The sequence below is a fragment of the Schistosoma haematobium genome, chromosome 4 (assembly GCF_000699445.3).
Source record: "Schistosoma haematobium chromosome 4, whole genome shotgun sequence".
NCBI lineage: Eukaryota > Metazoa > Platyhelminthes > Trematoda > Strigeidida > Schistosomatidae > Schistosoma > Schistosoma haematobium.
This window is the reverse complement of record NC_067199.1, coordinates 34586164-34613432: the sequence shown is the minus strand read 5'-3', so window position 1 is coordinate 34613432 and position 27269 is coordinate 34586164. Positions and strand designations below refer to the sequence as shown.

General features: G+C 34.8%; 1 protein-coding gene across 2 annotated transcripts; it reads right to left on the bottom strand.

Moving 5' to 3' along the window:
* Nucleotides 1–1130: 1130 nt before the first annotated feature.
* On the bottom strand, nt 1131–24563 carry ACSS2_1 (Acetyl-coenzyme A synthetase, cytoplasmic). Of its 2 annotated transcripts, XM_012940616.3 has the most exons (9): nt 24415–24563; nt 22651–23086; nt 21062–21249; nt 17423–17638; nt 15737–16005; nt 13073–13281; nt 10117–10534; nt 6029–6315; nt 1131–2387 (listed from the first exon to the last, which is right to left on the bottom strand). In XM_012940616.3, the coding sequence occupies exons 2-9, from the start codon at nt 23005–23007 to the stop codon at nt 2226–2228; spliced, it is 2106 nt and encodes a 701-aa protein (XP_012796070.3). In that variant the 5' UTR covers nt 23008–23086; nt 24415–24563; the 3' UTR covers nt 1131–2225. The 2 variants fall into 2 exon arrangements, with proteins under 2 accessions (XP_012796070.3, XP_051066837.1); XM_051216266.1 differs by having other exon boundaries at nt 17423–21249.
* Nucleotides 24564–27269: the final 2706 nt, after the last annotated feature.

Here is a 27269-nt window from a genome sequence, read left to right as displayed (position 1 = left end):
CTTATGGCGAACTGTCATCAGAATTAATTACCTCAAGTGGTGTTCGTCAGGGCCGTCCACCCTCTCCATCCTTGCTTAACGCAGTTGTTAGGAAACAGGTACTAGGTAAGGATGGCGAATCAATCGATGAAGTAATGAAACTTCATTAGTGGAGATGGCTGGGACGTGTTACGTATACCCAACCACTGGCTGCCTCGACGTGCGATGCTCAATGGTATAGGAGTAGGTTGGAAGAAAGCTAGGGACGGCCAGACCTAAACATGACACAAGTCCATGAAGTCACTGACAAGTGGACTGATCCATGTTGGTAGGTGTAGACTACCTGGTTGGGATCCGCGAGACGATAGCAGCCGATGGTTAGAGACCCTGAATGACATGACCCAAAATCGTTTGCAATGACGCAGCTGCATCCACTTTTTGTGTCCTCCCAAATTCTAATCTCCTAAATCCTCCTTGTCTCTTTCCAAATTTATTTCACTAGATTATACTCTTTAAGTAACATCTTCAAACCCGTCTTTCCGATTACTGCTTATACTCTCACCGCCTCTACCACTATGGGATTTGAATCGACAACTTCATTTCTGTGCTAATGTGGTGTGGCAACTCGAAATGATGTACGTACGTACGAAGTTCTACGTTGTTGCTGACTGAAGAAAGTTATCACTGATAATAGGAGATAATTGAAAGTGATCAATTAGCATTGATATGTATCCTAGACTATTAAACGGTGAATTGATTGAAGTACTTAATTTAGTTAGATCGTGGCCAGTATCAAAATTTAGGAGGCAGATTTCGCCCCCCCCCCTATTCGGGACTTGTCAGTTGAATGTACTTGGATTATAATAGTAAAGTCACATTGAAACCTGAATCTAGTACCTACTAATTCAAATACCGACAAGTTTGGATAATTACCAACTTGCTCAAAGAGTATAAAACCTGTCGGATTCTGACTCAATAGTTTAAACGTGATGTTCTCATCACAATACTTGAAGGTCGATCCCAGATTCCATTATGTGTAGGTGAGCAATTTAGCGAATCTCACCCTAGGACTAAATAAAAGCCTAACTGTGGTATTATTATGCACTGAAAACAGATCTCAAAATAATAATATAACCCACCTACTTAATTACCTGTCTATCTACAAATGTGGTCAACCACAACTAACACAATTAGTATTAATGTAGCAACTAAAACTGTACTCAAAATGAACACAGGTATAATTAAGTAGTTATTTTGTAATAACAACAGAAGGGATTGTAATATTGTCCCTTTTTCAGTTTAAAAATAACAGTAATAATGAATAGTAACTGAAACAATAGTCACAACCGTGAGATTTCTGCTCCAAAATATTGTAGAGAGAATAAAAAAAACTGGCGGAGAAAAAATGCTGAATAATAACACTAATAGTAATACAGTTTACTTGACGAATATTTGAATTGATCATTTCGAGGTGGAGAAAAAAACAGGTGTCACATAAGAAAAATAAACAAAGTTGTCATGGATGGTAGTAGGTGAAGTAAAAAAAAAGCTGGTAACAATATAGAACTAAGTAATAAACGGCTAGTCAAGTTCGGAAAAATGAATTCCTAGAAAAAGGACAATAAGTAATAAAAGCCCACAACCTTACTACTTGATCAAGAGGGGGGGAGGGGGGAGGAAAGGATTGCAATGATAAAGATAATAATAATAATCGTAGTAGTACTAGTAGTAGTAATATTAGCATGTAATTATATATATATGGAAACGGAGACATTTCAACAGAAAAGTAAGTACACAATAAATAGTAACAATAGAAGTGATGAGATTCACATAAATAGACTAATATCTATGAAAAGTTGCACAGTTCACATAAGTCCTGTGTAACTGTAGCAACAAGAACACCAATGTTAACAATAATAATACAACTGACAACAGTGAACCATAATAAAAGATAAACAGATAAGTTAATAAACACATTGAAGACAAAACATTCAATTCATGATATGACAAAAGAAAGAATGAATTACAAAAATTGTTATTTAACTAGAAAAATAATAACAATGAGCGAATAAACACTTCAATGTAAATGATAATAATAATAATAATAATAATAATAATAATAATAATATAAAGGCATATTGAATGTATCATTACTAATTTTCATCTGTGTGATTGTCACACAGTTTTGAAGAAAATAAAAGAGATAAAAAGAAGATCAACAACAAAACTGAGGGAAACACATTCAATTATGTATTTATGACAAATTTTGATAATTTAATTAAAGTCTCTAAACAAGAATAATCCAATAAAGTTGATGTATCACCAAAATCATAATCTTCATTAGCTATTTTACGTAATATACGTCGGATAATTTTACCACTACGTGTTTTTGGCAATATAGGTGCACTCTAAACATAAATAAAGAAAATATGAATACAAGAGATGAAGGATTAGATTCATTAGAAAATTGTTCATAGACTATAATTATTGAATTTCAATGAAACTATGAAAAGATCAATATTTGATAATCATTGGAAATCTGGGGATAATAGATGACCATTTCGTTCTGGTATAAGGCTCTTCAGAACGAATCAACTGTTTAGTGCTTACAAGTTTTCAATATTGGGTCTAACTTCAATTGGTTCATGATTTTAATGAAACTATAGAAAATAATGAACGACTCGAAAACTTTGATTTTCAGTATTGGTTTATGCATAATTTTCTATTTTGTCATTTTGTACTAGATTATGGATGCTCTTTCTTTCATATTATCGTTGATACTGTATTCTTTAGATATGTTTTGTTATTTATCCTATAAAATTTCATGTCGTCATGTTGACGTGGTACGTGAAATTAGGCCGACGTACATTTATTCCAGGCTCTACGTTGTTTCTGGTTAACTAATCGTCGAGTAAATATGTTAGTGTAATCTTACGAAATTTAATAGATATTGACCTATTCCCTTTCAAAATACTTCTAAGTTGTGACAATGTACGTTTTGCATATTCATTTCCACTCTTTAAAATACCTCTGAAAGTCCTCTGAAGCAAAGCTCTTCAATTACCTGACCGTTTCTCTACTCAATGTTTCCCTAGAATGATGTACACAGACGAATATATCAAATTCAAGTCATTAACAATCACTTGGTGAATGAATCAGTGATAAGAAGGAAAAGTGATCAGACACGTTTAATGGATGTATCGACACAGGGAATCGATAGTCATTTAGATCTTGAAATCTTAAATATTTTAGCTGAAACGTTTGACTGACTTGAAAAGAGCCATTTTCCTTAATGCTTTCTCTTCATAAATAAACTTCAACATTTATTGCATGAATTTCCCGAAATGTTTTCACCATCACTTGGACTCAGAAATTTTTGGAACCAGTGAAAAGGTTGGAAAAAGCATGGAATAAATACTAAAACTGGCTAAAAACAAAAATGTCACATATAAGCGGCCTTAAACACATGTCTCTTGGACTCTGAGGTCGCCTTCCTCGATCGACAAGATTAGCAATATTAAACCAGTTTTCTGAGGCTACTTATGATAAAATATCTTCGAACCAGATACAGAACTTTTCCCGTAATAAAACGTGAAGTGAATTCTTGGAAACTTAATTCTTTCAATAGTTGAAATCATGAGTCAATTGAAGCCAGACCACCATGTAAAACCTGGAAGCACTGGACGGCCGTTTCGTCCTAGATGGGACTCCTCAGCAGTGAGCATCCACTTGACTCTTTACAATTCTGAACCCAAATGAGTTATACAACTTGAAAGCACTGAACTACTGTTTCTTCTTAGTATGAGGTTCTTTTGTGGTGCCCATCTACGAACCCACATGCGGGAATCGAACCCAAAACCTTCGGGCTCATGCGTGGTCCCTAAACCTAACATTAAAAAACTCCACTGTATTGACTAATTTGACGTAATAATATTACGTAAAATGACCATCAAATTGTACTACTTTTTACAACAAATTCTATTTGTAAAAAACAAAGCAAAATAAAGAATAGATATGGACAAAAAGACATAATTATGTTAACCAGAGAGAAAAGAAATTTGAATATATAATTACATTCCAATATTTAATAGGTGTTTAGTATTTTCAGTCAACTTATCAGTATTTATTATTAAGTGAATTCATCTTAACACAGTAAATAGTAGTCCATTAACTTATTCAGTATGATATTTACGACTACTAGAAATCATATTGAAATTACTCGAGAAAATAATTCAGTTTAATTTTAAAGTAAGAAGGTGAGAACAATGAATAGTAACTCCTGCCAACTACTTATGGACCAATACGATACATATATTTTTATCATATAATCGATAAGTAACTAAATTATTCATATTCGTGTTCCTCTTATCATAAGCTTTATTTTGACTTATGAACTATTATTATACCATTTACTACTATTGAGTTATCCCCAGTCACAGTCACTTTTGGCTAAATCTTGTACAAATGTTGTTTCCTATTTTATGCTACAATGTGATCTGTTTGGTTTGTATATAAACTCAGTTTGTTTGAAATATAATTATTCATATCTCAGAGGCTGACATTGGTGTTCTGGACTTAACAGACAGGGCTAGGTAAGAAGCACGATCGATAAAGACTCTAGAATGCTCGTACAAATTTTGTCAGTCATTGGTTCGGTCGATAAGTCACCGTTCTACAATTGGCGGTATCACTACGCTACGCAATCATAGGTGCACAAACCCACAAACAGTTAAGAATGCTGATCGACATAAAATGTAGGTTAAACAAAGGTTCCGATCAGTACTAACAACGAGACTAAAGGTAACAATTGCTTACTTATTACACAATGATCAATCACAATAAACAACAAATCTATTACATAATTACGATTTCCTTTATTCTAGTAAAAAACAAATTCAAGTCTGTAATTCTATTTCAGTGGTCATAGTAACCTTTTGAATAGCATACAATCTTGTTATTATCATCATCATCATCATTAATTCATTATAAACGATAACTATTCTATTTGATGAATAATTTACAAGAATGTTTCATATAAAAATGAGTTCATCAAATATTATTTACTATAGAGATGATTAGAATGTGTCAAATAAGCAAACTATTAGTAAGATTCAAACAAATAATAATGATAATAATAATAATCATAGGTTATCAAATGAATTCCATTATAATGAGTTGATTCTTGTATTTATACAGCTAGATATGAATGATAATTTTGTATTCAAGTTAAAATTTAAAGTAATTTAATGAATTATCTAATTTCAATAGTTGAAACCATGAGTCAATTGAAGCTAGACCACAAAACCTCTTCTCATAATAATCATCTGCTCACTAGTGACTGTCTTCAAGAGGCATTTCCTGGAGTTCTAGTGAGAAGCCATGACCAGTGGAGTTCAACCATGTCTGTTGTGAGATATCAACTCATTGAAGACAATAGTGTACGGTGTGTGTTATTGGTCTGATCGATAAATCACTATTCTCCAATTGGCGGTATCATTACGTTATATACTGATAGGGGCACAAACCCAATAACTATAACAAAACAAGAATATTGTAAGTAATTGGTAATGTCAATAGATCTCTTTATAACTGTGATCAGTATGAAAAGTTGATAATTTAATTAATTCTGTTCTTTTAATAAGTCAAAATTCATCTGTACATAGGTATTTATTATTTAAGATCAAAAATGTCACTTATAATTAGGCTATTTACATAATTGTTTTACAGTTGTTAGTAAAATGATAACGTATTAATTTATATGATGATATAAAACCAAAGACTGATGAAAACGTAAAGGCAAGGATTAGAAAAACAAGCACAGCATTCCTACAGTTGAAGAATATATGGAACTCAAAACAATGACAATACATTTAACTATCATGTAGGTATAACGATTGATTTTACTTGTTTTGAAGTCTATCTATTTGAGAAATGAATTGTTTTCACAGTTTGACTAAAATAAAATATATATATATATATATATATATATATATATATATATATATATATATATATATATATATATATATATATATATATATATAATTACCTGTATGTAATCTGGAGTAGCAAATGGTCCAATTTTTGTTCGAATCATTTGACATAATTCTGATTTCATTTCCTGTGTAATTATATCACCATTCATGAAACCATTCATATGATCATTTAGTATAGAATCTTTCAATGTAACAAAACAATATAAACATTCACCCTTAACTGGATGTTTTCGACCGACAACAGCAGCTTCACTAACATTTGGATCTAATAGAAGAGCATTTTCTACTTCTGCTGTACTAATAAGATGACCGCTAACATTCAGCATATCATCTAAACGACCTGATTTATGGAAATATAGAAAGTGAATAGAAAACAATATTTATACACATAAATGCAATTTTATAGCTTCTCCTTAGTTTATCATAAAACATACATCGATTTTAGTATTTCATTATGTCAAAGTACATTACTGATGAATTTACCTTTAGAAGTTGTACGTTATCGGTGTTACGCTTTAAAAATCGATTACTAAAACACTTTTATGATGAGTAAAACTACAGTGATCATGGTTAAAGCAAAACTGAAAGTCTCAAACTATCAGTATGGTTCATTTTTAACTTGATCAGAAGTTACCGTATATTATAAATAAGTGCTGATTTTTTCTTGTGACAATAACCATAAGTACAGTTTTTCTAAATCGTATTTCTGTAAGGCTTTCCCCATTTACTGATTGGTTCCTGCTACTTAATTTACTAGTTTTTTCTATATATCTTAAAGTCATCTTGGTCATTGTATGTATAGAATAGTTTCATTACGAGCTGAAGAGTCCCACAATATGACGAAACGGCCGTCAAGTGCTTCCAGGTTTTCCATGGTGGTCTAACACCAATCAGTTCGTGATCTCAATCTCAATCTCAAATAATCTCCAAAACCCTATACTGATAAAATGAAATTTCAACTGAATATTATGTTTAGAAAATAGTTTAATTGATGTAAATCGTTGAAAGATATAAATAATTCAACAATGATCATCGTAAAAAGATAAACAGACAGGCAGTAAATACAGAATATAGAATGGGCAATAAATGGATCTATTGGAGAATAATAGAAACGCTGATAGTTAGAAATGATTTTCTGCTCAATCAATCGAGCAACAACAACTAGAGAAAATAGTCAAATAAACTGGAAGTTGTATTTTTTTCCCTTTAGAACTAGGAACAACAATTGAATGAAAGAAAGGAATGAAAAGTAACCAATCAGTTAATCTACAATTAGGCATATACATACTAGTACTGTATTAAAAAGCATTTCTTATTTTTAAAAAATAGAAGGAAATTCTAAATTGTATTCATGGAAAATGATGTATAGTTTGTAGAAGTTTGTACATACAGTTAGAATATGAGTTGAATATCAAGAGAACAATAACTAAAAAGAAAAATCATAAACACTAATGACAACAAATTAACTTATAATCTAGAATAGAAAATGATAGAAATTAACCTTTGATAAGGTTTAGTTTTGTTAACTCTAAGATTCATTAAAAAAAAAGCAGAAATTAATGATCGGTGAACAAAGAAACAAACATTAAGGATTATAGTCAATTTGTATAAATGATTAATGATGCTTTTTTATACATATCTGTATGGTTGCGTTAATGAATGAGGTTACGCTAGTCAGGTCGTAAATATCTCGGATAGTGTTTGCTTCATTTAAAAACAAGTATAATGATCGACCAGTCAGTTAGTCAGCTACAACATACGACCAGGCACATATATACATCACTCCAAGTTGCCATACCTCATTAACACAAAAAGATGGACACCGGATTCATAAAAGTAGTTAATTCAGAGGTGGTAATATATAAAAGAAAGATTGCATATATGGATATAGTACAGGAAGAAAGAGTTAGTTCTTAGAAAAAAAAGATATGAAACCATTTTAATCTCTTAGTTTAAGGGAAGACAGAGAGTGTATACACCTACGCCATTGTGATCAATTCTGAGCCATGTCACCAAGAGTCTCTAACCATTGGTTACGATAGTCACGAGGACCCCAACCAAGTAGTCTGCATCTACCAACACGGCTCAGACTAGAAGTTAGTGACTTCAAGCACTGATGCCACATTTTGGTTTGGCCGCCCCTAGCTTTCTTCCAACCATCTCCAACACCGGTTAGCATTGCACGTCGTGGTAATCGGTGTTCAGGCATACGTAACACGTGGCCCAACCATCTCAGTCGATAAAGATTAACAACCTCATCAACTGATTTACCATCATTCCCTAATACCCTGCGTCTAACCTCACTATTACTTACCCGGTGATCCCAGCAGACGCCAGCAATATTTCTAAGGCATCTGTGGTCAAATACTAGTAGCTTACGAGTATCTTCTACTCTTAATGGCCATGTTTCGCTGCCGTAAATTAAAACAGAACGGACTGCCGCGCAGTATACTCGTCTTTTATTGATAGACGGATATCTCGCCTTCGCCAGAGGTGACGTAAGTTGGCAAAAGCCAAGCGAGCTTTCCGAATCCGTGCTGAGATTTCGTCAGACACCAACCCATTAGGGCTGATCAGACTTCCAAGACAAGTGAAGTTGTCAATGATCAATCACCCTTTTGCAGGATATATATATATATATTCCCGTTGACGCGAATTCATAAAGAGATTTGATATGTGCGTTATTATGATTCATAACTAAATCAATAAATGACATTCATTTTAATCCTCACCACTTATACCCCTTCTGATCTTCATGCAACCTGTCTTTGTTTGATTATCAATCATAAAACTGTAACCTCTTTATGACTATGACTGTTTCATATTGATTTACCGTTGTAGCATCCATGGTTACTGTCCGATATGTCGACCTTTTATGGTGAGAAGGTAGCGTCGATGCTGATGATTCCTAACTGAGGGAAACACCTTACCTTATTTGAGTAAAGTTGGTAGTACGAAGTCGCATACATACCTTAGTTTTGCTGATGTTAGTCTTACCGCTCTCTAACTGAGCTGCTTGGTATAATATAATCTAAAGGAACAAACCTTCCTCTCAATATGGTTCGACTGGTTTATCATGATAAACGGGCCCGTCCATCACGTCAAGATAGCAGCTACTATCAGGACCTATCTACCTACTTCAGATTGAGTAACTGGACAGTATTGATGGCTCTCACATAAAAACCATGTGGCTCAAAACTGATAATATATACTTGTACTTATCAAATGAATTATCTTTTGAGCGGTTGTATCTGCTAATTTGGAATTCTAACGAAAATAATGCTTTCTTTATCACTTATATGACCGTACTTCCCCATTAGAAACTGAAATGTCATCAACTAGGTCGATTATTTCACTCAAAGAGAAACATTGTCTTTTTTATAGTTTCAACTGTGATAAGCAAAGAGTGTTCATGGGGTTTTAAGTCATACCAACAGTGATTTTATTATGAGAATAACTTATGATAACAGTATGAAACTGTCTATATACAAACAGATGCAAAATAAAGAATATTTCTTCTAACTCAACTCATAACACAATTACTCAATCGAATAGACTAAATCTATAAAAAAAACAATATAATTTCGTCAGATTTTTCTGGGACATATCACATGAATACAGCAAGAGAGAATTGAAACGAGTGCGAATCCAAATATAGATAAGTCTATATATTTAGACCAGTACTCAATGATTACAAATTACAGACTACACATTTTAATGTGACCACTATCAGACTTTACTTATTTATTTTGGCATCATCAGTTAACGAATCAACTTTACTCACTTTTATTTTACTAATCTTTACAAACCACCTCTCGATTGTTTCTTAATTAAAAACGTGAAATTATAATATGTAGACGAACTAAGCGGATTTCAGACAGCGCGAAATCCACTTATCCATATGGCTAAAAACCATTTTGTCATAGCTGATGTCAGTTTGTGATGAAAACTCTAACGTTAAACTCTAAATCCTAATACTAATTTCTTACACTAATTTAAAACCCTTTTTGACCCTAGAAAGAAGGTGACTATTCTCAAGATCACTTTAGCATCACTCAAAGGTCGTTCTTAAAATATAGCCTCACCATGGAAACTTTATTCAGTTTTTATAAGTTGATTTATACAAAATACTATTAGTTACCTGTTATCCAAAAATCTCCATCTTTATCTAACACAGAACCGTCACCAGCAACATAATAACCAGGAAAACGTTTAAAATAAACTGATTCAAATAATTCATAATTATTATTGATTGTTCTCATCATACCAGGCCATGGTTTAGCAAAGACCAAATAACCTTCTACATTGATACCTAGTGTTTTTGAATTTTCTGTTAAATCTTCACCACTCTCAGATAATATTCGAGCATCAATGCCAAAGAATGGTTTAGTAGCACAACCAGGTTTCATTATATTTGCTCCAGGTAATGAAGTAAGCATATGTCCACCAGTTTCTGTTTGCCAAAATGTATCTACAATTGAACATCTACCATTACCCACAACATTATAATACCATTCCCAAGCAGATACATTGATTGGCTCACCAACACTTCCAAGAACCTAAAAAGTTTGTGTTTTTTTTATGAAAAAAGATAAACATGTAATTATACTACATTGAAACTCTAGTTCCATTCAACAAAATTTTTAAATGTCATTGTTAATACACCATCTCAGTCGGACAATTGTTAAAAGAAATGAACGTTGAATTATGTGACAAACTTATAGCTCTCTCTATACAGCAGGAAAAGTTAGCTATTCTGCATTGAAAATAAATCGCTAAGTTTAACATAGAAAAGAGATGTATCTAACTGCTTTGTTTACATTGGCCAACTTTAGACCTAATAAGTTATCTTAACAATTGGGTTGAATTATATAAACCCCTCGGTCTTGCATTCTTTTAAAACTGAAATCTATCTTATTCAAATATTACTGTAACTATCATCATTATTACTTGAATTATTTATTTATTAATTTACTCGAACACAAATATTGGTACAAAGGGGTAGCAAAAAATATATGGGTCACACAAATCACTGAATTTCTGTATGGGCTGCGATACTTTTCAGGTGCATAAATCAAAGCTGATGATTTTGTTAAGAGACAGTTCCCCGAACCTCTGACCCATAGGCCTAATCCACAAGGAAGTGGAGCAACGTTAGATGTGGTCATATGGTAGTCGGTCATCAATAACAGGCTCGTACTATTTCTTAGTGAAAGCATGTCATTTCATACATTACGTAATATTCAATTAAACATTTAACTTGACGTGTAATTACATTTTTATCTTACTTAACTACTTACGCCCGTTACCCGTCGTGGAGGAGCATAGGCCACCCCCAGCATTCTCCATCCAACTCTGTCCTGGGCGATCCTTTCCAGTTGCTATTCGTCCTAATTTCCGCTCAACTGGAAGCTGGTTTGTTGTTGCTGATGATATCCGGTCAACGGACATTCAGTATCTTGAGTAAACAGTTGTATATAAATAATTGTACCTTTTTGACTATGATTGTGGTAGTTCTCTAAGATTTCAGCTCCGGATAGTTGAACTGTTTTGACGTTCTCATTGAAAATTGTGATTCTGGTATTGGTTGACAGTTGTTTTGAGGTCCATATGTTCTTCAACTGTGAGAATGCTGTTCTTGCTTTTCCAATCCTTCCCTTTACGTTAGCATCAGATCCTCCATGTTCATCGATTATGCTGTCCAGGTGAACGTGAACGTTTCCACATCTTCCAAAGTTTCTCGATCAAGTGTGGTTGGGTTGGTGTTCTCCGTGATGAATTTGAGGATCTTGCTTTTTCTTTTGTGTATGTTGAGACCTAATGCTGCAGAGGCTGCTGCTACACTCGTTGTCTTCAACTGCATTTGTTGGTGTGTGTGGGGTGGAAGGACCAGGTCATCTTCACATTTTTATCTTAGTGACGCCGTATGTTACCTATATTTATGCTTATTATTAATTTTGAGTGATATTTAAACTTATTTAGGTGAATATTACATACTAGACATTATTACATGAACAATTTTATCTTAATATTATTAGTAATCCCAAATTCATATCCTATACTTCTTAAAAGATGTATTTGCTTTAAATTTTATTATTCCTTTGGATCATTAACTGGAACCTGATGAGAATTTATACAGAAAATGTATTCGTTGTCCAGCTAGTAAGAGTATAGTATACGGAAGAGCTTAAAACAACAGCGGCAAATATTCCACCAGTTTTTAGTCAACCAGAAAATAGCCTTTGTCAATGGATAGTTTATGGAAAACAAAACAAGAATATTGCAGTGTACATTGATTCCATATATGTAAATAATTTTTTTAGAATCTACCGGTTAATCTGGCTGTAAACTGAAAAAAAACAATGACATAAAAATCTGTCCTTACAGATACAAATTATCCGTCTTCTCAAGCCCTTATATAAGGACCCAGATTAATTTATACGAGTCCACCCACTGTTCGCAGTTAGGTTTAGGGTTGCCGTTTTTATCACGAATAGATGGCATCAGATATAATTTAGAAATACAATGTAGCCAAACAGAACGAATTTCATGCAAAAACAAAATGCAACAGTCTATTTGATTCGTTCGTATATAAAACATAGTGCCACCGAATTAATATTTAATTTACGATAGAGGGTTTGAGGTTATGATTTAGGTAAAGTATCGTTTAGCCAGTTATATGCAGCCTACAAAAGCAGAATCGGGGATTTGACAAGGTTAACACTATCATATTTACTTTATGGTGGTAAAAAGTAATTTTTTTTAAAATCAATTTAAACGTTTTGAACAGTAAACAAAGGTATTTCGGCCGTTAGTTATAGGTGATAATTGAATTTGATTCAAAAACTTTAAACTCCACTTTCTTGATCCTGATTGACTTGTCCCTTCCCTATACTTTCACTGATCAATTTGTATATTTCCTATTTAACCAAACGTCAAATTTAGTAAAATACAAATACTAGTCCGAAATATTATTTTTAATTTAACTGGATACGTCAATAGCAACAGAGATGTATTCATATAATACCTTACATTATACTATATACCAATAAAATTCACAACAATTAGAAATTGACAACACAATAACGAATACTCACTTTTAATGATGTACGATCATAACATTGGACGTATTGATCACCAGCTTTTATTAACGTACGAATTGCTGTTGGAGCTGTATAGAATTTTGTCACTTTATATCGATCTACGATAGACCAATATCGACCCGGATCAGGCCAAGTTGGAATACCTTCAAATATTACACTTGTAGCACCGTTTAATAATGGTCCATATACAACGTATGAATGACCTAAAGAGAAATGATAATTAAGTTATTTGTGCCTTATCTTTGATAACATATTTGTTAATTTTCAGAATATAAACCTTTTAAATATTAACAATGTCATAATGAATATTATATTGTACATCAATTATTTACCTATTTAAAGTAATTATATCAATTGAAAATCTACCTAGAATTTTATGTACACATATACTACTAAATATTTCTATTACTTGTGGGAAATGTTTAAACTGTCTAGTTTGAAAAATGAGAATTAAGCTAAGTTTCAGAGAGATCCTAAATAAAAACAACTCAAGCAGAAAGCCTGAACAGAGATTGATAATGATTGTAGAACCATTAACATTTTACAGCCTTTCAACATTTTACACTCATAACTTTACATATGGAATTGAACCTAAGACCTTCAGGTCTGATGATGAAAATGATACCCTTAAACTATTGAGTAAGGACCACAATGGTCTAGGTAGTGGTCGAATTAAAATAGATTAAGTACTATTCGATTTAATGACATAATGAATGATGAATCAAGTTTTTGAACCAATGAGTTATGATTCCAAAAATCTGCACATACTCCACGATCCTAAAGGATACACCTAGCACACAACACCCGAAAATCAGACCGTAATCGCCAGTTGTTAGATTTTGTGGGGCTGTGGTGCACTAACTTAATGTCACTGATTCACAGATTTAAAAATCCATGCTTTCCATTTTGATTAACCGAACCTAGTTGTACCGTTAGCTTTAATACGATAAACGCAGCTTATAGTTAAACACACCAACTTACAAGGGTTAAGTGGGATTAACATCGATTTCGTATTTATTTATTTAAACATATAAATACTGGTACAAGTAGGCACCAAACAGATATGCGTCACATAAATCATTCGATTTGTGTGAAGGCTGGGATACTGACTGGGTGCCCAGACCGAACCAGGTGGTTTTCTCAGGAGGTCACACCTCAAGCCTTCGACCTAAGAGTCTGATCCACAAGGCAGTGGAGATGCAGTTCCATGGTAGCCGGTAACCGACAATAGGTTCATACGCCATTTTTTCCTTCAGCATACTGGAACCCATGTGCACCATTGGTTTGGAATGAGGGTTTTCCAACTCCCCTATGTGGACCCTCCATATCCACCAACCCAATTAAAGCGCCGGACACTCGCTTTTCGTTTTCTCAATTTCGTAAACAACACGCCCACCGCGATAAGACAGTGAGTAGGACTTCCCTGGTAGTGGCTGTATATGCATGGCCATGTAAGTAAGAGAAACAAATGAACATTCCTCAAGATTTAGTGGTAGTTCCATGAAGACAAGGAAACTGACAAAGCCATCTAGCTTCATTCGACAGTTATCAGCTCTCATAAACTTTAATATATTTACATGAAACTAAATAATCTCAATTTTTGCTGTTTTGCATTATCCTGTTTTTGATATGCCCCCAAATGCCCTGGTATGGCCGAGAGTGGGGTGGGACCGCCCTCCCTCCCTCTCAAAATCCCCTCACACGACCACGCGTATACAGCCTCTGCCAGGGAAGTCCTACTCACTGCCTTCTCGCATCACGGATATTGTTTACGAAATTGAGAGGACGAAAAGCGAATGTCCGGCGCTTTAACCGGATTCCAAACCAATCGTGCACATGGGCTCCAGTATCCTGAAGGAACAAATGGCATATGAACCAATCGTTGGTCACCGGCTACCATGGGACTGAATCTCCTCACAATGCTCCACTGCCTTGTGGGTTAGACCTTTAGGTCAAAGGCCCGGGGTGTGGTCCCTTAAGAAAACCACCTGCTTCGGTCTGGGCACCCGGACAGTATCACAGCTCTCACACAAATCGAATGATTTATGTGGTGCATATGTATCTGGTGCCTCCTTGTACCAATATCTATGTGTTAAAAATAAAATAAAATATGTTTTTGATATATTTCGACTTAGTCTTAGTTGGTATATGTACATTCTGTGAGCATTGTCTCAATATATCCATTATAAAACAAATTTAAATACATTCCACTGCTAGATACATTCCATCTATTCTGTATAAATTTTTGTCATAATGGCTATATCGAGGCAATCTGTACAGGATGGACATATATCCACTAAGACTTATTAAATTTCAGCCAACCACCTCCCAGTTCCACCGGTGTGTAACCAACTCACACCTGACGTGGTTGAACTCCAATGTTCACGACTTCTCAGTAGAACTCCGTGGATTACCTCTTGAAACTAGCCGCTAATGAGCACAGAGTAGAATGAGAGAGAAGCTGTCCAATGCTGTCTCATTTTCACTGGTTGTTTAAGGTTAGTCCATGATGTAAACTAAGAAAATTCAAACATCACAAAACTCCCCATGCTAAATAACTAAATATTGTTAAAGATTTTTCATAAACACACTCAGTTGTATACATCTGAACACAGAATCGATTTAAAATAAACTCATTATCAGTATAGCATAACACACCTGTTATCCAACCGGCATCAGCAGTACACCAATATATATCATCTTCATGATAATCGAACGTGTAGAAGAATGTTGTAGCTGTATAAACCATGTAGCCACCTGTGGTGTGTACAACACCTTTCGGTCGGCCTGTGCTGCCACTTGTATAAAGTATAAATAACGGATCTTCTGAATTCACCCATTCTACAGGACAATCAGTATTTTCAGGAATAGTACTGATTATATCATGCCACCAATAATCACGACCATCCTTCAATGGAACATCAAGCCTATTTAAAGTTATCAAGAAGAAAAGTGTTACTAGAAAATTATATCAGTAAAATAAGACCTAACTGGAAAAAGAACATGTCAAATAGACTGATCATATAGTAATAGAGACTGGCAAAAAAACTCCGACTAAAACTAGTGGTGCATGAACCATTTACAAAGAACAAACTTATGTACTTAGATTTAAGCTATACATTTCGCGCGAGAGTGTGTGTGTAGGAAATAATGGTACTTCTCGACTGTCCCTAATAAAATGTATGAAGTGGACTTCGTAACTTAACCTTCTACATTAATAGATCACTGAATAGCAACCAGTCTTATGATTATCTAGCCATTAATGTTAATTGAATTAAATCAACCTTGTTTAACTGACGGGTCATTTTTGGTACGGTCGAAATTTATTTATAGTATGAAGTGAATTCTCTCTTTCTAATTGTCTACATTTTAAATAACAATTTCCTATCCATGATTATTTATGTTTGAAAAGAACTAGATGATCAAATAGATAGAGTTTGATCAACTCTAACATCTACGCAAACATTGGTTACCTATTCAGTGGATCGATAAGTAAACAAACATTTGTCAACTCTTACTTGGTAAGCTATACTTCACTGGGATGAGAAATGACTTCAACCTTCTAAATATTTGTCAGTCAGTCAGTCAGCTACAACATACGACCAGGCATATATATGCATCGGTCAAAGTTGCCATACCGTATTAGCACAACAAGATGAACACCGGATTCATAAAAGTGGTTAAGTCAATGGTGGTAATATATAAAAGAAAGATTGCATATAAGGATATAGTACAGGAAAAAAGAATTAGTTCGTAGAAAGAAAGATATGAAGCGATTTTAATCTCTTAGTTTAAGGGAAAACAATAAACCAAAAGTGAAAATTAATAAAAATTTAAGGTAAAACATTATAATTATTTTGAAGATGCTAACTACATCTTTCAACATAACATTCAGGAGAAACCAATTATTAAATTAATGTATTGACCTGAAGTGAATTTTGTTCAGTTAACCTTATGTACTATTGAATTCAGGTTAATTTCCGTTCATTGAATATGAAATTAGTCATTTAATTGTTAATGTATTTCTTTTGTATTCATAAATTCATGGTGATTTTTTTCGCTCCAATGATGAACAACTACTTAGTATGATAAATATTATACTTACTATTGTAATTAGTATATAGGTGAATAAATAAATAATGCAAATTTGGGCCCTACATTCTAATTAAAGAGTACGAAAGAAGAGGGTAGAAACAATCTCATTCATCATTATGAAGTTTGAGTTGTAAAATAATTAGTTTGATGTACAAATATATATCAAATTAATTTTCATCAATAAAAATTATTTATGATAAAAGGACCTTAAAAGTGAATTTTATTTTCCAATGACAAAAAAAAACTTACATTGAAGCGGGTCGAACGCCATCTTTACTTTCAACATTATTACTGATTCCATTAGTGGATTTAGAGGGAAAAGCAGTAACATGTTGAAATACAACACATCGTTGGATAAAATATCCTTTATCTTCACACATATCCATTGCAGTAGACGCAATTGATTTAAGTTGAATAAGTTTCGACCCTCTCCATGTTCCATCAGCAGTGATAAGAATGCTACATCTGATTAAAAGAAATAAAAATAGGTAAGAGATTTTTTATTACTTCGATATAATAAATATACTGAGGTAACAATTCTACTAAGCGAAATTTGCACAGTTCAAATATTAAATCAATGCGCATAAACGAAACAAATTACAGAATTTAGGGAAAAAAGAAATATGTAATTTTTTAACAGAAAAATGTTGAATAAATACATTTGAATCACTCTATTTTGACGATTTCTCATAATGGCTAATATCACGTACTAATTGTAGTTAAACAACTATTGAAAACTACGAAGCCCTGGACAACTATCTTCTACTGCTATGGTACTTCTCATCAGTATGTATCCAAAACTCATCACCAGAGGTCGAACCCAGGACTCCAATCACGCGCGCGAACGCTTAGCTTATAGACCCCTGAGTCATTCTATACGGAACGGCAGCCCAGTGTTTGTTAGTTTTCAGCGGCTGTTTAACTAAGATCAGTTCATGATTTTAACTAGAGAATCTTCATAACCCTCCAATCTTAGTGATGAATAATCAGCTGAAAAGACAGAACATAATTAAGCAACGAATAATAACGATTATAAACAATAAATCGTTGAAATAATTTAATTAACAAAATTGAGATGGGACAGAAAGTCAGAAGATACAGAAGAGAGAGGAAGAGGTAAGAGGATAGGAAGGAGAAGAGAAAGAACACTGTAATTCCCCTATTGAGGACACATAGACTGATGATAAGGATTTACTGAGCCTCCAAAATAAATCAAAATGATACATGAATACACTCATCTACATGTCAATTTTACTCACATTTCATGATTAGTTAACAACTATTACGTATAGGAGAAATACACAGAATTACTACAAAAACTCAAGCTACATGTCATACTGAACAAAGTTCACATTTAATTGATACAAAGGATACTGCCCCGAAGAAACATAACACTGAAATATACTCAACGTTGTATTGAACAAAATATTACCCTGAAAATAAGACAAATATTACAGAGTAATCATCATATTAAATTAAAATGGAAGTAACGTTGAACGAAAATTTAAGTTTGTATATCATTCACACTCTAGTCGACTAACCCATTGCTCGGCATATCAGAGAAAATAAAGGAAGAGAAGATGTAAAAAGAAACGTTATATATCATAATTGAAAATGATCCATATTTATTTTGTATATAATCTAGACATATCAAATAAAGTGAAGTAACCGGTAATAAATAAATAAACACAAGAAATTGAACGATTAAGATTAGGGGCGGCCAAACCAAAACGTGGCATCAGTCCTTGAAGTCACTAACTTCCGGTCTAAGCCATGTTGATAGATGAAGATTACTTGGTCGAAGTCCGCGTGACTATCATAACTAACCGTTGGAGACTGGGTGATGTGGCTTAGAATCGATCACAATGGCGTAGGTGTATACACTCTTTATCTTCCTTTAAGCCGTGAGATTAAAACTGCCTTATACCTTTCTACGAACTAATTTTTTCTTACTGTATTATATCCTTATATGCAATCTTTCTTTTATATATTACAACCAATGAAGTAACTGCTTCTATGAATTTGGTGTTCATCTTGTTGTGTTAATGAGGTGTAGCAACTTTGACCGATGTATATATGTGCCTGGTCCCATGTTGTAGCTGACTGTAGGTGGATTTGTGAGAAAAAAAGAATTATGTAATGAGTGAGATTGTTTCCAGACAGCACATTTTAATTAGATAAACGACAACTTCAACCTTCTTTCTTTCTGTATGCATGATGTGTTGGAAATACATGATGGAGATGATTTTCTTAAGATAAAGTACATTTTGTGTTGCTTGCTAATTATTTTTAAACCTTTGGAGATATCTATTTCCAAAATTTTTGGCCAATCAGAAATCGCCGAACGGTAGGTGCACATGATTGACCAAGGAATTGTTTTCATTTTCAAGGGATGAGACCCATATATAAGTCTATATTCAATCGATTCGACCTACCAAAATAAACTTCCTTCCCTACTCTTCGTTTCTTCTCTTGCGTAGCTGCGCTTGTGTATAGGGAGAGTGAATATCATCATCAGCTTTCGGACACCGAGTCACGACTTTATGCTTCATCACCTTGTTAATAACTCCACTGAGTATTTTACCTTTTTCAAGAACAGTCATCTAGGATTGTGCTCGGAAAATCTTTTGGAGATCCTTTTTTAGCACCCCTTATATAGTTGCGTCTACATGTGTATGTAATTTATTCAGTCAGTGATTGACCCTGAATTAAATATCATATGTACTGGATAACAAAAGACACTAATAACTGCTTGATAAAGGATGCAGTACACCAAGATACATTATCTAGATGACCGAAGTGCTGTGGTTTTACTTGGTGGAAGTCAAAATATTTTTAAACTTTATCAAAAAACTTCAACCTGTCTGAAAAACAATATTTTGTCCATGTACAATAATTAGACAAAAAGCCCTAAAATTTCGAAGGGATCAAATATATTACGAATATCGTACCAGAAACCCCATTATTAGAACTGTCTAGTGATGACACAAGACAGTTGAAGAAAAATCACTTATAAAACGGATATGTAGGCTTAGTGGCTTTTAAACATATTTGTCATAAGAACCCACAGAAATTCAAAAAGGAATACATTTATTATCTTCCTTTTCAAAAGTAGCTCCTATACGAATCCAATGGTCTAGCTTACTTCATGTAATGATACAAGTGAGTAATATTGTTCCTTGGTGTGGGCAGCATGGAAGTGCCAGTCCCAGCAAATCTCCATTGACAACTGAATTACTAGTATCTAAATGTTTCCGGTTTAGTTAACACCACCTTTCTAAACCTATTTTCTATATGTCCAACGGGTGTTTATGACTTCGCCCCCAAATCCCCTGGTACGGCCGAGAGTGAGGAGAGTTCGCTCTCCCTCTCGAAATACTCTCACATGGCCACGCGTATATAGCCTCTGCCAGGGAAGTCCTACTCACTGCCTTCTCGCATCACGTGTGTTGTTTAGGAAATTGAGAGGACGAAAAGCGAATGTCCAGCGCTTTAACCTTGTTGGTGGACATGGAGAGTCTACCCGGTCAGTATCACAGCCCTCACACATATCAAATGAGATCTGTGTGGCGCATATGTATATGGTGCCTCCTTGTACCAATATCTATGTGTTAAAATAAAAACAAATAAAATAACTTATGACTTCAGTTTGCGAAAAGCTATCCTTGAACACTTGACACTTTATAGTAAAGTCCATGTTAGAGCCTCCAACCTTTGGACTAAGTGTTACACTGGACAACAAGCCAGATTCATCAAAACTCCTAAATCTAGCCCCAGTGGAGTTGGTATCAGTTTTATATAAGTTTCAGAAATAATGAAGCTATTTTGACTAATACATAATACTAGAAGTACAATATTTAAAAAAAGCTGTTGGAAATACTATATTACTTGGCATCGATAATTCGATCGGCAAGAGCACAGGCGGAAAACCCACCAAATACAACAGTATGTACAGCACCAATACGAGCACATGCTAACATAGTCATCAGGAGCTCTGGGATCATAGGCATATAAATGGCAACACAATCTCCCTTTCTAATACCGAGATTCGCGAGCATTTTACCAATTCTTTTGACCTATATGGAGTATTTTAAATAATCAAAAGCAATTGGTCAAATAATTTAAGCCGACAGACTACTAAAAGCATGCAAGAAATTAATTGATTTACAAAAGTGTGAACGAGACTAACAAAAATATAGTCATCAGAATTAATTTATTAGCAAGGGTTTATAATTTCTTATTATTGGTATTCAGGACTACAATTAGTTAGTTGGTGTTTCAAGAGAAACGTACTGGGTTCCAGTTTCAGTATAAACATCAAGATAGGAAGGTAGACAAATCCCTATGATGAGTCCCAAAAAGAACGAAAAGTGTTTTCTGGATTCCACTGCTACCCGCATACTAAATACGTCAGAATTGATTTATTTTAAAGGATTTAGTTGCAAATCATAAGGTCAGTAGTTCAAACCACATATGTATAAAAGACCAGGCATTGTTTTTCAACCAGCATAACACACAACTTGCAGCAGCATGGATGAATTATATTCAATGAGCTCCTAACTTACTACTCAGATATTCAAATATATAGAAACAAGATGAGACATGATATTACTATTAACAAATCAGTACAATTGTCTCTTACAATGTATTCAGTGTTGATAATGAATTGAAACACTTGGACTTTACTATGTTTCAAACAGACATGGAAAAGGAATAATGGATTGCTATTCGAATTTACAAATTTGTTTCTATCAACTAGGTTTTCGCTTTTTTTCTTCGAAAAAGCACCTTGTGCTTTAAAATAACGTAGTGTTTCGTTGTGACTCGACAAACTGAACTTATTGAAGTGGCAGATATACCGAAATAAACATAATGGTCATATCAGGTTAACAGTAGAAATGAGAGCTATGAGTCAGGTTAAAAAGTTCGGAAATTCTAATAACTCGATGAAATAATAAAACTCTCAGTTCAGAAGTATAAAAGTTGACTTCGCTGAGAAGTAAAACAGTCCAGATAATACGTTGTACAAATAAAGTAAGTGTATGCTCCCAAATGCCCTCGTACGACCGAGAGTGGGGGGAGTTCGCTCTTTGACTTGAGGTTCGAAGGCTCTGGATGTGGCCAACTAAGAAAACCACCTGGTTCGGTTTGGGCACCCGAGTAGTATCACAACCCACGCACAAATCAAGTGAATTGTGTGGCGCATATGTATTCAATGCCCCTTTGTACCAATATTTATGCGTCCAAATAAATAAATAACTATCAACAAAAGTTCATGGAAACTACTACACTAATATTTTAACCATGAGTTGTTTGTACAACCAGTGAGTAATATCTGTGAGTGATGCTTAGATACATACACATCTTGACTTCGTTTTGATACAAACTCTGAATTGGGAGAAAATGACAAATAGTCTGCAACCAGTTTAATTTGCAAAACAATTTTTAAAAAAAATGAAAATACAAGGTCTAAGTACCTTGGTCAACATTTCAGAGTACGTCAAACGATTTGTATCATTTGGATCGTTGCCTTCCCATAAAATTGCCACTTTATCGTCAAAACCACGGTCAACATTGCGATCCAAGATATTGTAGCAAATATTTGTGCATCCATCCTCAAACCATTTAACAAAAATAGGTCCTTTACGGCAATCGAAATTGTAACTAAGACATTTTCCGAATGAAGGAGGTGAATGCCAGTGAAACTTCATTGCATATCCCAACCAAAATTCCTTAGGATTGCATAATGCTTTGTCAGACAATAATTTGTGTTCTTCTGCTGACTTAACATGGGCAGATTCTCTGATTAAATCACTAGGTGTAACAACACTCATAACTTTCGCGCGATTTCTTTCCCAGAAGTTTTATGATTAGAGCACAAAATGAATGAATCCAAAAGACTGGATAAGTAACCTAGAATAAAACAAACGTAAGTTTATGACTTAGTGAACATACATTAAAGCTCCTGTTTAACCTAACAATGCAAAGTTAGGAAGGTTACACAATAACATATTATTGTGCACGGGGTTGAATTGTGTAAAGAGCTTGAAAAATGCAGTATTGAGGTAAGGGGAGTTAGCGTGAGTCATTTTTCTTTGCTGTTTGGTAGACAAATTTAATGCTGATGCATAAACAAAGTCAATCTCACCTCAACTCAAGATGCAAGTCGTAGTTACAGGGCAGGATTCATTAAATTGTTTTTCAAGAAATTATCTTTAAGACTCGATTCCCAGTAATACCAAAAAATATAGTTCTCAGTAGAATGCTGTATCAGTTATGGAAATACAGGTGCAAAAACACCAACAACTTACATTCGTTCCAATTTAAGTGTGTGAAACTTCACCATAAACCCACTTCAAATAAAGATTGTTACAAATATGGTGAAGACGAACGATAGGAAGCGTTTACAGGTCATCAGTAATTTAGGAAGCCTACTGAGGATTGTCTTATTAGTTAATATTAGCACTGTTAATAAACAAGTTTGCTTACATAATGACAGTCCATTAATTTAAACTGTCTTATTATATACTCATATTTTACAAGATACGAAACCGTCGAGTAAAGTTACCTATTGACGATATATAAAGAGAAAATCCTGGGAATAACATTTCAAGTGAACTAATGACTAACGCTCTGTGAAGATTAACGTTCTGATCCCCTTCAAACAACTTCTCAGTCAATTTGTTTCAATTCCACATGTGCGACAATAATGAAAAAAATTTTGTCTGCCCTTATGTGAAGTTTGACCAGCTTTAGGTGATTAGACCAATAGTTCAGGCCTAAACTAAAAGTGGGCTATAATAAAGCACATAATCCACGTACTTTAATCTTGACTTCGACGTATGTTTAGTTCGTCGCTGTTTAGGAATACTGCATAAAGTCTCTTATCATCTGAGTCTTACAGAAAACCACTATTAGGCAGATATAATTTGGAAAATGATGTATCCATAAAACTTGAAATAAACAGAACACGCAACTCCTTTGATCACAACTTTTCACAAAGACAATACGCTTGCAAGTCCCCCAGGATACTATGCGTTTGTGATTGTGTCTTTCTCATAATACGAATTCAATTTTAGACTAAACTTAAAGGATCTTATTGAAAAACAAGTCGACGAATGGTTCCATCGAGTAAATTGTGATAGTCACATGATAGACTGCAAAACAAACATATATCTTGCCAAATGAAGACTTTAAGGAAAAAACATGACACCAAAATTACGTTCAAACATTAATATCACCTGTCTACAAGCCTAACGGTATTAACCAAGGTCGTGTGCTTAGGTCCAACGAGTAACGCAACTTTTGAAAGTCTCCGAGCCATTAACACCGATAACTAGACAATCTACTTAATAAAGTAAAAGTAAAATATTAATCACGAAAATCCCTCCATGTTAAGGCAATTTCTGTTGAGCGAGAATAACTTGCCCACTTACTCAGTTACTATGTAGAATATCATATACTTAGTATTAGGGCGATCAGTGATATGTTGAGACCAGGCAAATTCTTTAATGGAAGCTATTATTTCCTGTATGGGAATTTGAGTTAGGTATATCTGTTGTGGATTTTGTCGATTAAATTTGAGGAGTTGCCATCTTGGGGAACTACTACAACCAACTTTAAAAAGGTACGAGTATTTATAAATAATTGTTCACGCAGGACACTGAATGTCCGTTGACCGGATAATGTCACCATTACCTTACTGTGGAAGAAAACAAACTGGCATCGAGCTGAGGAGGAAATCTTAAAATGACGTTGGAAATTGATAGGATAAACCCTACAGAAATCTTCAAACTGCATCACGGGGTAACCGCTAACTTGGAATCCTTAGGGGAAAAGGAATAGAGGAAGCCCAAAGAACATACTGTGTTGGGAACTGGAATCAGGTATCGAAAGAATGAATAGCAACTCGAAACTACTGGAGAGGATTGTACAGGACAGAAGGGGATTGAGAATCCTGGTGGGCGACCTGTGCTCCTCCATGAGGGGTAACGGGCGAAACACGTGGTAAGTCAGTGAGCAAGTAAACAGATCGTTCAAATTAACATTTGTCAAAGGTGTGTATTTGCCCTCATATATGTCTGTTTTTTTATGCGAATTCAATCAATGGTTTATATCAGCAAAACAAATCTTTACGTCTACGAATAGTTTCACATCCAACTTCTTCAGTACGCAAATATCCGGTGACCAGCTTGCCTGAAAAATACTCCGATACTAAATATGTAGAAGACCTCTGATATACAGCTGTGGTCTTATTGAATACACAGAGCGTTAAGTCCAATAAAATGTGCTAAATAAAATACAAAATCGACAATAAGTAGTGCTAGATGAATCTAAGATCTTTTCAAGCAAGATTTTGCACCCTTTATTCTGAGCCCATACTTCAAATGGTTCAAATGGTTGTGGACGGAATAGAAGAAGCTTTCGCTTAACAGGCTTCCGTGTCTAGTAGCAGGGGATCACCAAATCCTCCAGGCAGGAACCTAGGTATGTTAACAATAAAAGAGGAAAAGAGATTGGTAAATCATAATGTGATGCTGTTCTTGGTCCTTAAGAATAGGTCAAGTTGCCTCTTGAAGGACTCTTGAGAAGTCGCTTGGACTAGCTCGGCTGGCAGCGAATTCCAGCTTTTGACAACTCTTAAGGAGTAGAAATTGTGTCTACATTCCGTCTTGCTATGTTGTGTTTCCAGTTTCTGGGTGTTACCCCTTAGGTTATTATTCGAACTAAGCTTAAGTAGGTATTTAAGAGGATGTCCAGAAGTGTTAAGAATACTATAAGCCATTAATAAATCACCTCTAAGACGCCTATATTCGAATGGGTAAAGGTCTAGTGAACGGAGGCGTTCTTCGTAAGGCTTAGATTTGAGTCCTCGGACTGATTTCGTGGCTCGCCGCTGGATACGCTCCAAAGTGACCTTGTCCTTTTGGAGTGAGGAAGGGAGTACTATGTTTCCGTACTCTAAATGGGGACGGATGAAACTATTGAAGATTGTGTGGAAAGTTCTTCCGTCAAACTGGCCAAAAATGCGCCTCAACGTTACCAGTGCAAGGTTTGCTCGGAAGGCATTTTTGTCACAGTTGGCGTAAGACTTCAAATCATGGGGCACCAAGACTCCTAAATCTTTTTCGACTTGGGATACTACTAGAGAGGAGTTTCCTAAGTTGTAACTGTAGTTTGCAACGTGTCGCAGATGGACTACATTACACTTTGAAGTGTTAAAGGTAAGTCTGTTATCGTCTGCCCAACTTTGAAGTCGAGTCAGATCCTCCTGAAGTGCCTGTGTATCGTCTTGGTTGCGTATCTCTCTCCAAAGTTTCACGTCGTCGGCAAAAAGTAATAAATCTGACGTTACCTGTTGAGGAAGATCATTTATGTAGATCAAGAAGAGAAGAGGCCCTAGTACTGAGCCCTGGGGGACCCTACTAGGACATTCCATAGCCTGAGATAAAGTGAAATTAACCCTAACCTTAAAGTGTCGATTTTTTAGGTATGAAGTAAGCCAACCGATTAGGGTTGGTTTGATACCTAGTCGTTTGAGCTTGTTGATAAGACACAAGTGGTTAACCTTATCAAAAGCTTTTGAGAAATCAAGGTAAATGACATCAACCTTTCCCTTGCAATCGAGGATGCTTGTCCATCTGTCCACCGCAGTCAGCAGGTTGGTTATACAAGAGTAACCCTTCCTGAAACCATGCTGTTGGGGTGAGAAGAAATTTAAGGACAGTACATAGTCATTTAAACCGTCGCATATCAGGGACTCCATGAGTTTTGAAGGTAATGACAGAAGAGCCACCGGCCGATAACTTGAAGGTTCATTGCGTCGACCACCTTTGAAAATTGGTGTGATGTGAGCCAACTTCCAATTTTCCGGTAATTTGCCTCGGCTAAGCGAGTGAGAAAACATCACGCTAAGCGGCGTTGCCAGGATTGAGGCTGCTTCCCTCAGTATGGCAGGATGAACCGTATCCGGGCCAGGAGAAGTGTCTAGTCTCATGTGCTGCAATTTCCGGAACACCAAGTCAGCGCTTAGGTCCACTTCAGAAAGTCCTGTGGAATTGCAGATGAAACTGTCGTCAGTAAAGTTGATGTCAGC

Coding starts and splice junctions, on each gene's coding strand:
- ACSS2_1 (XM_012940616.3), bottom strand. CDS start 23,007: ATGAGTGTTGTTACACCTAGTGATTTAATCAGAGAATCTGCCCATGTT. Junction 21,250..22,650: donor ACTCTGAAATGTTGACCAAG/GTACTTAGACCT, acceptor TACTCCATATAG/GTCAAAAGAATTGGTAAAAT. Junction 2,388..6,028: donor CTACTCCAGATTACATACAG/GTAATTATATAT, acceptor ATTTATGTTTAG/AGTGCACCTATATTGCCAAA.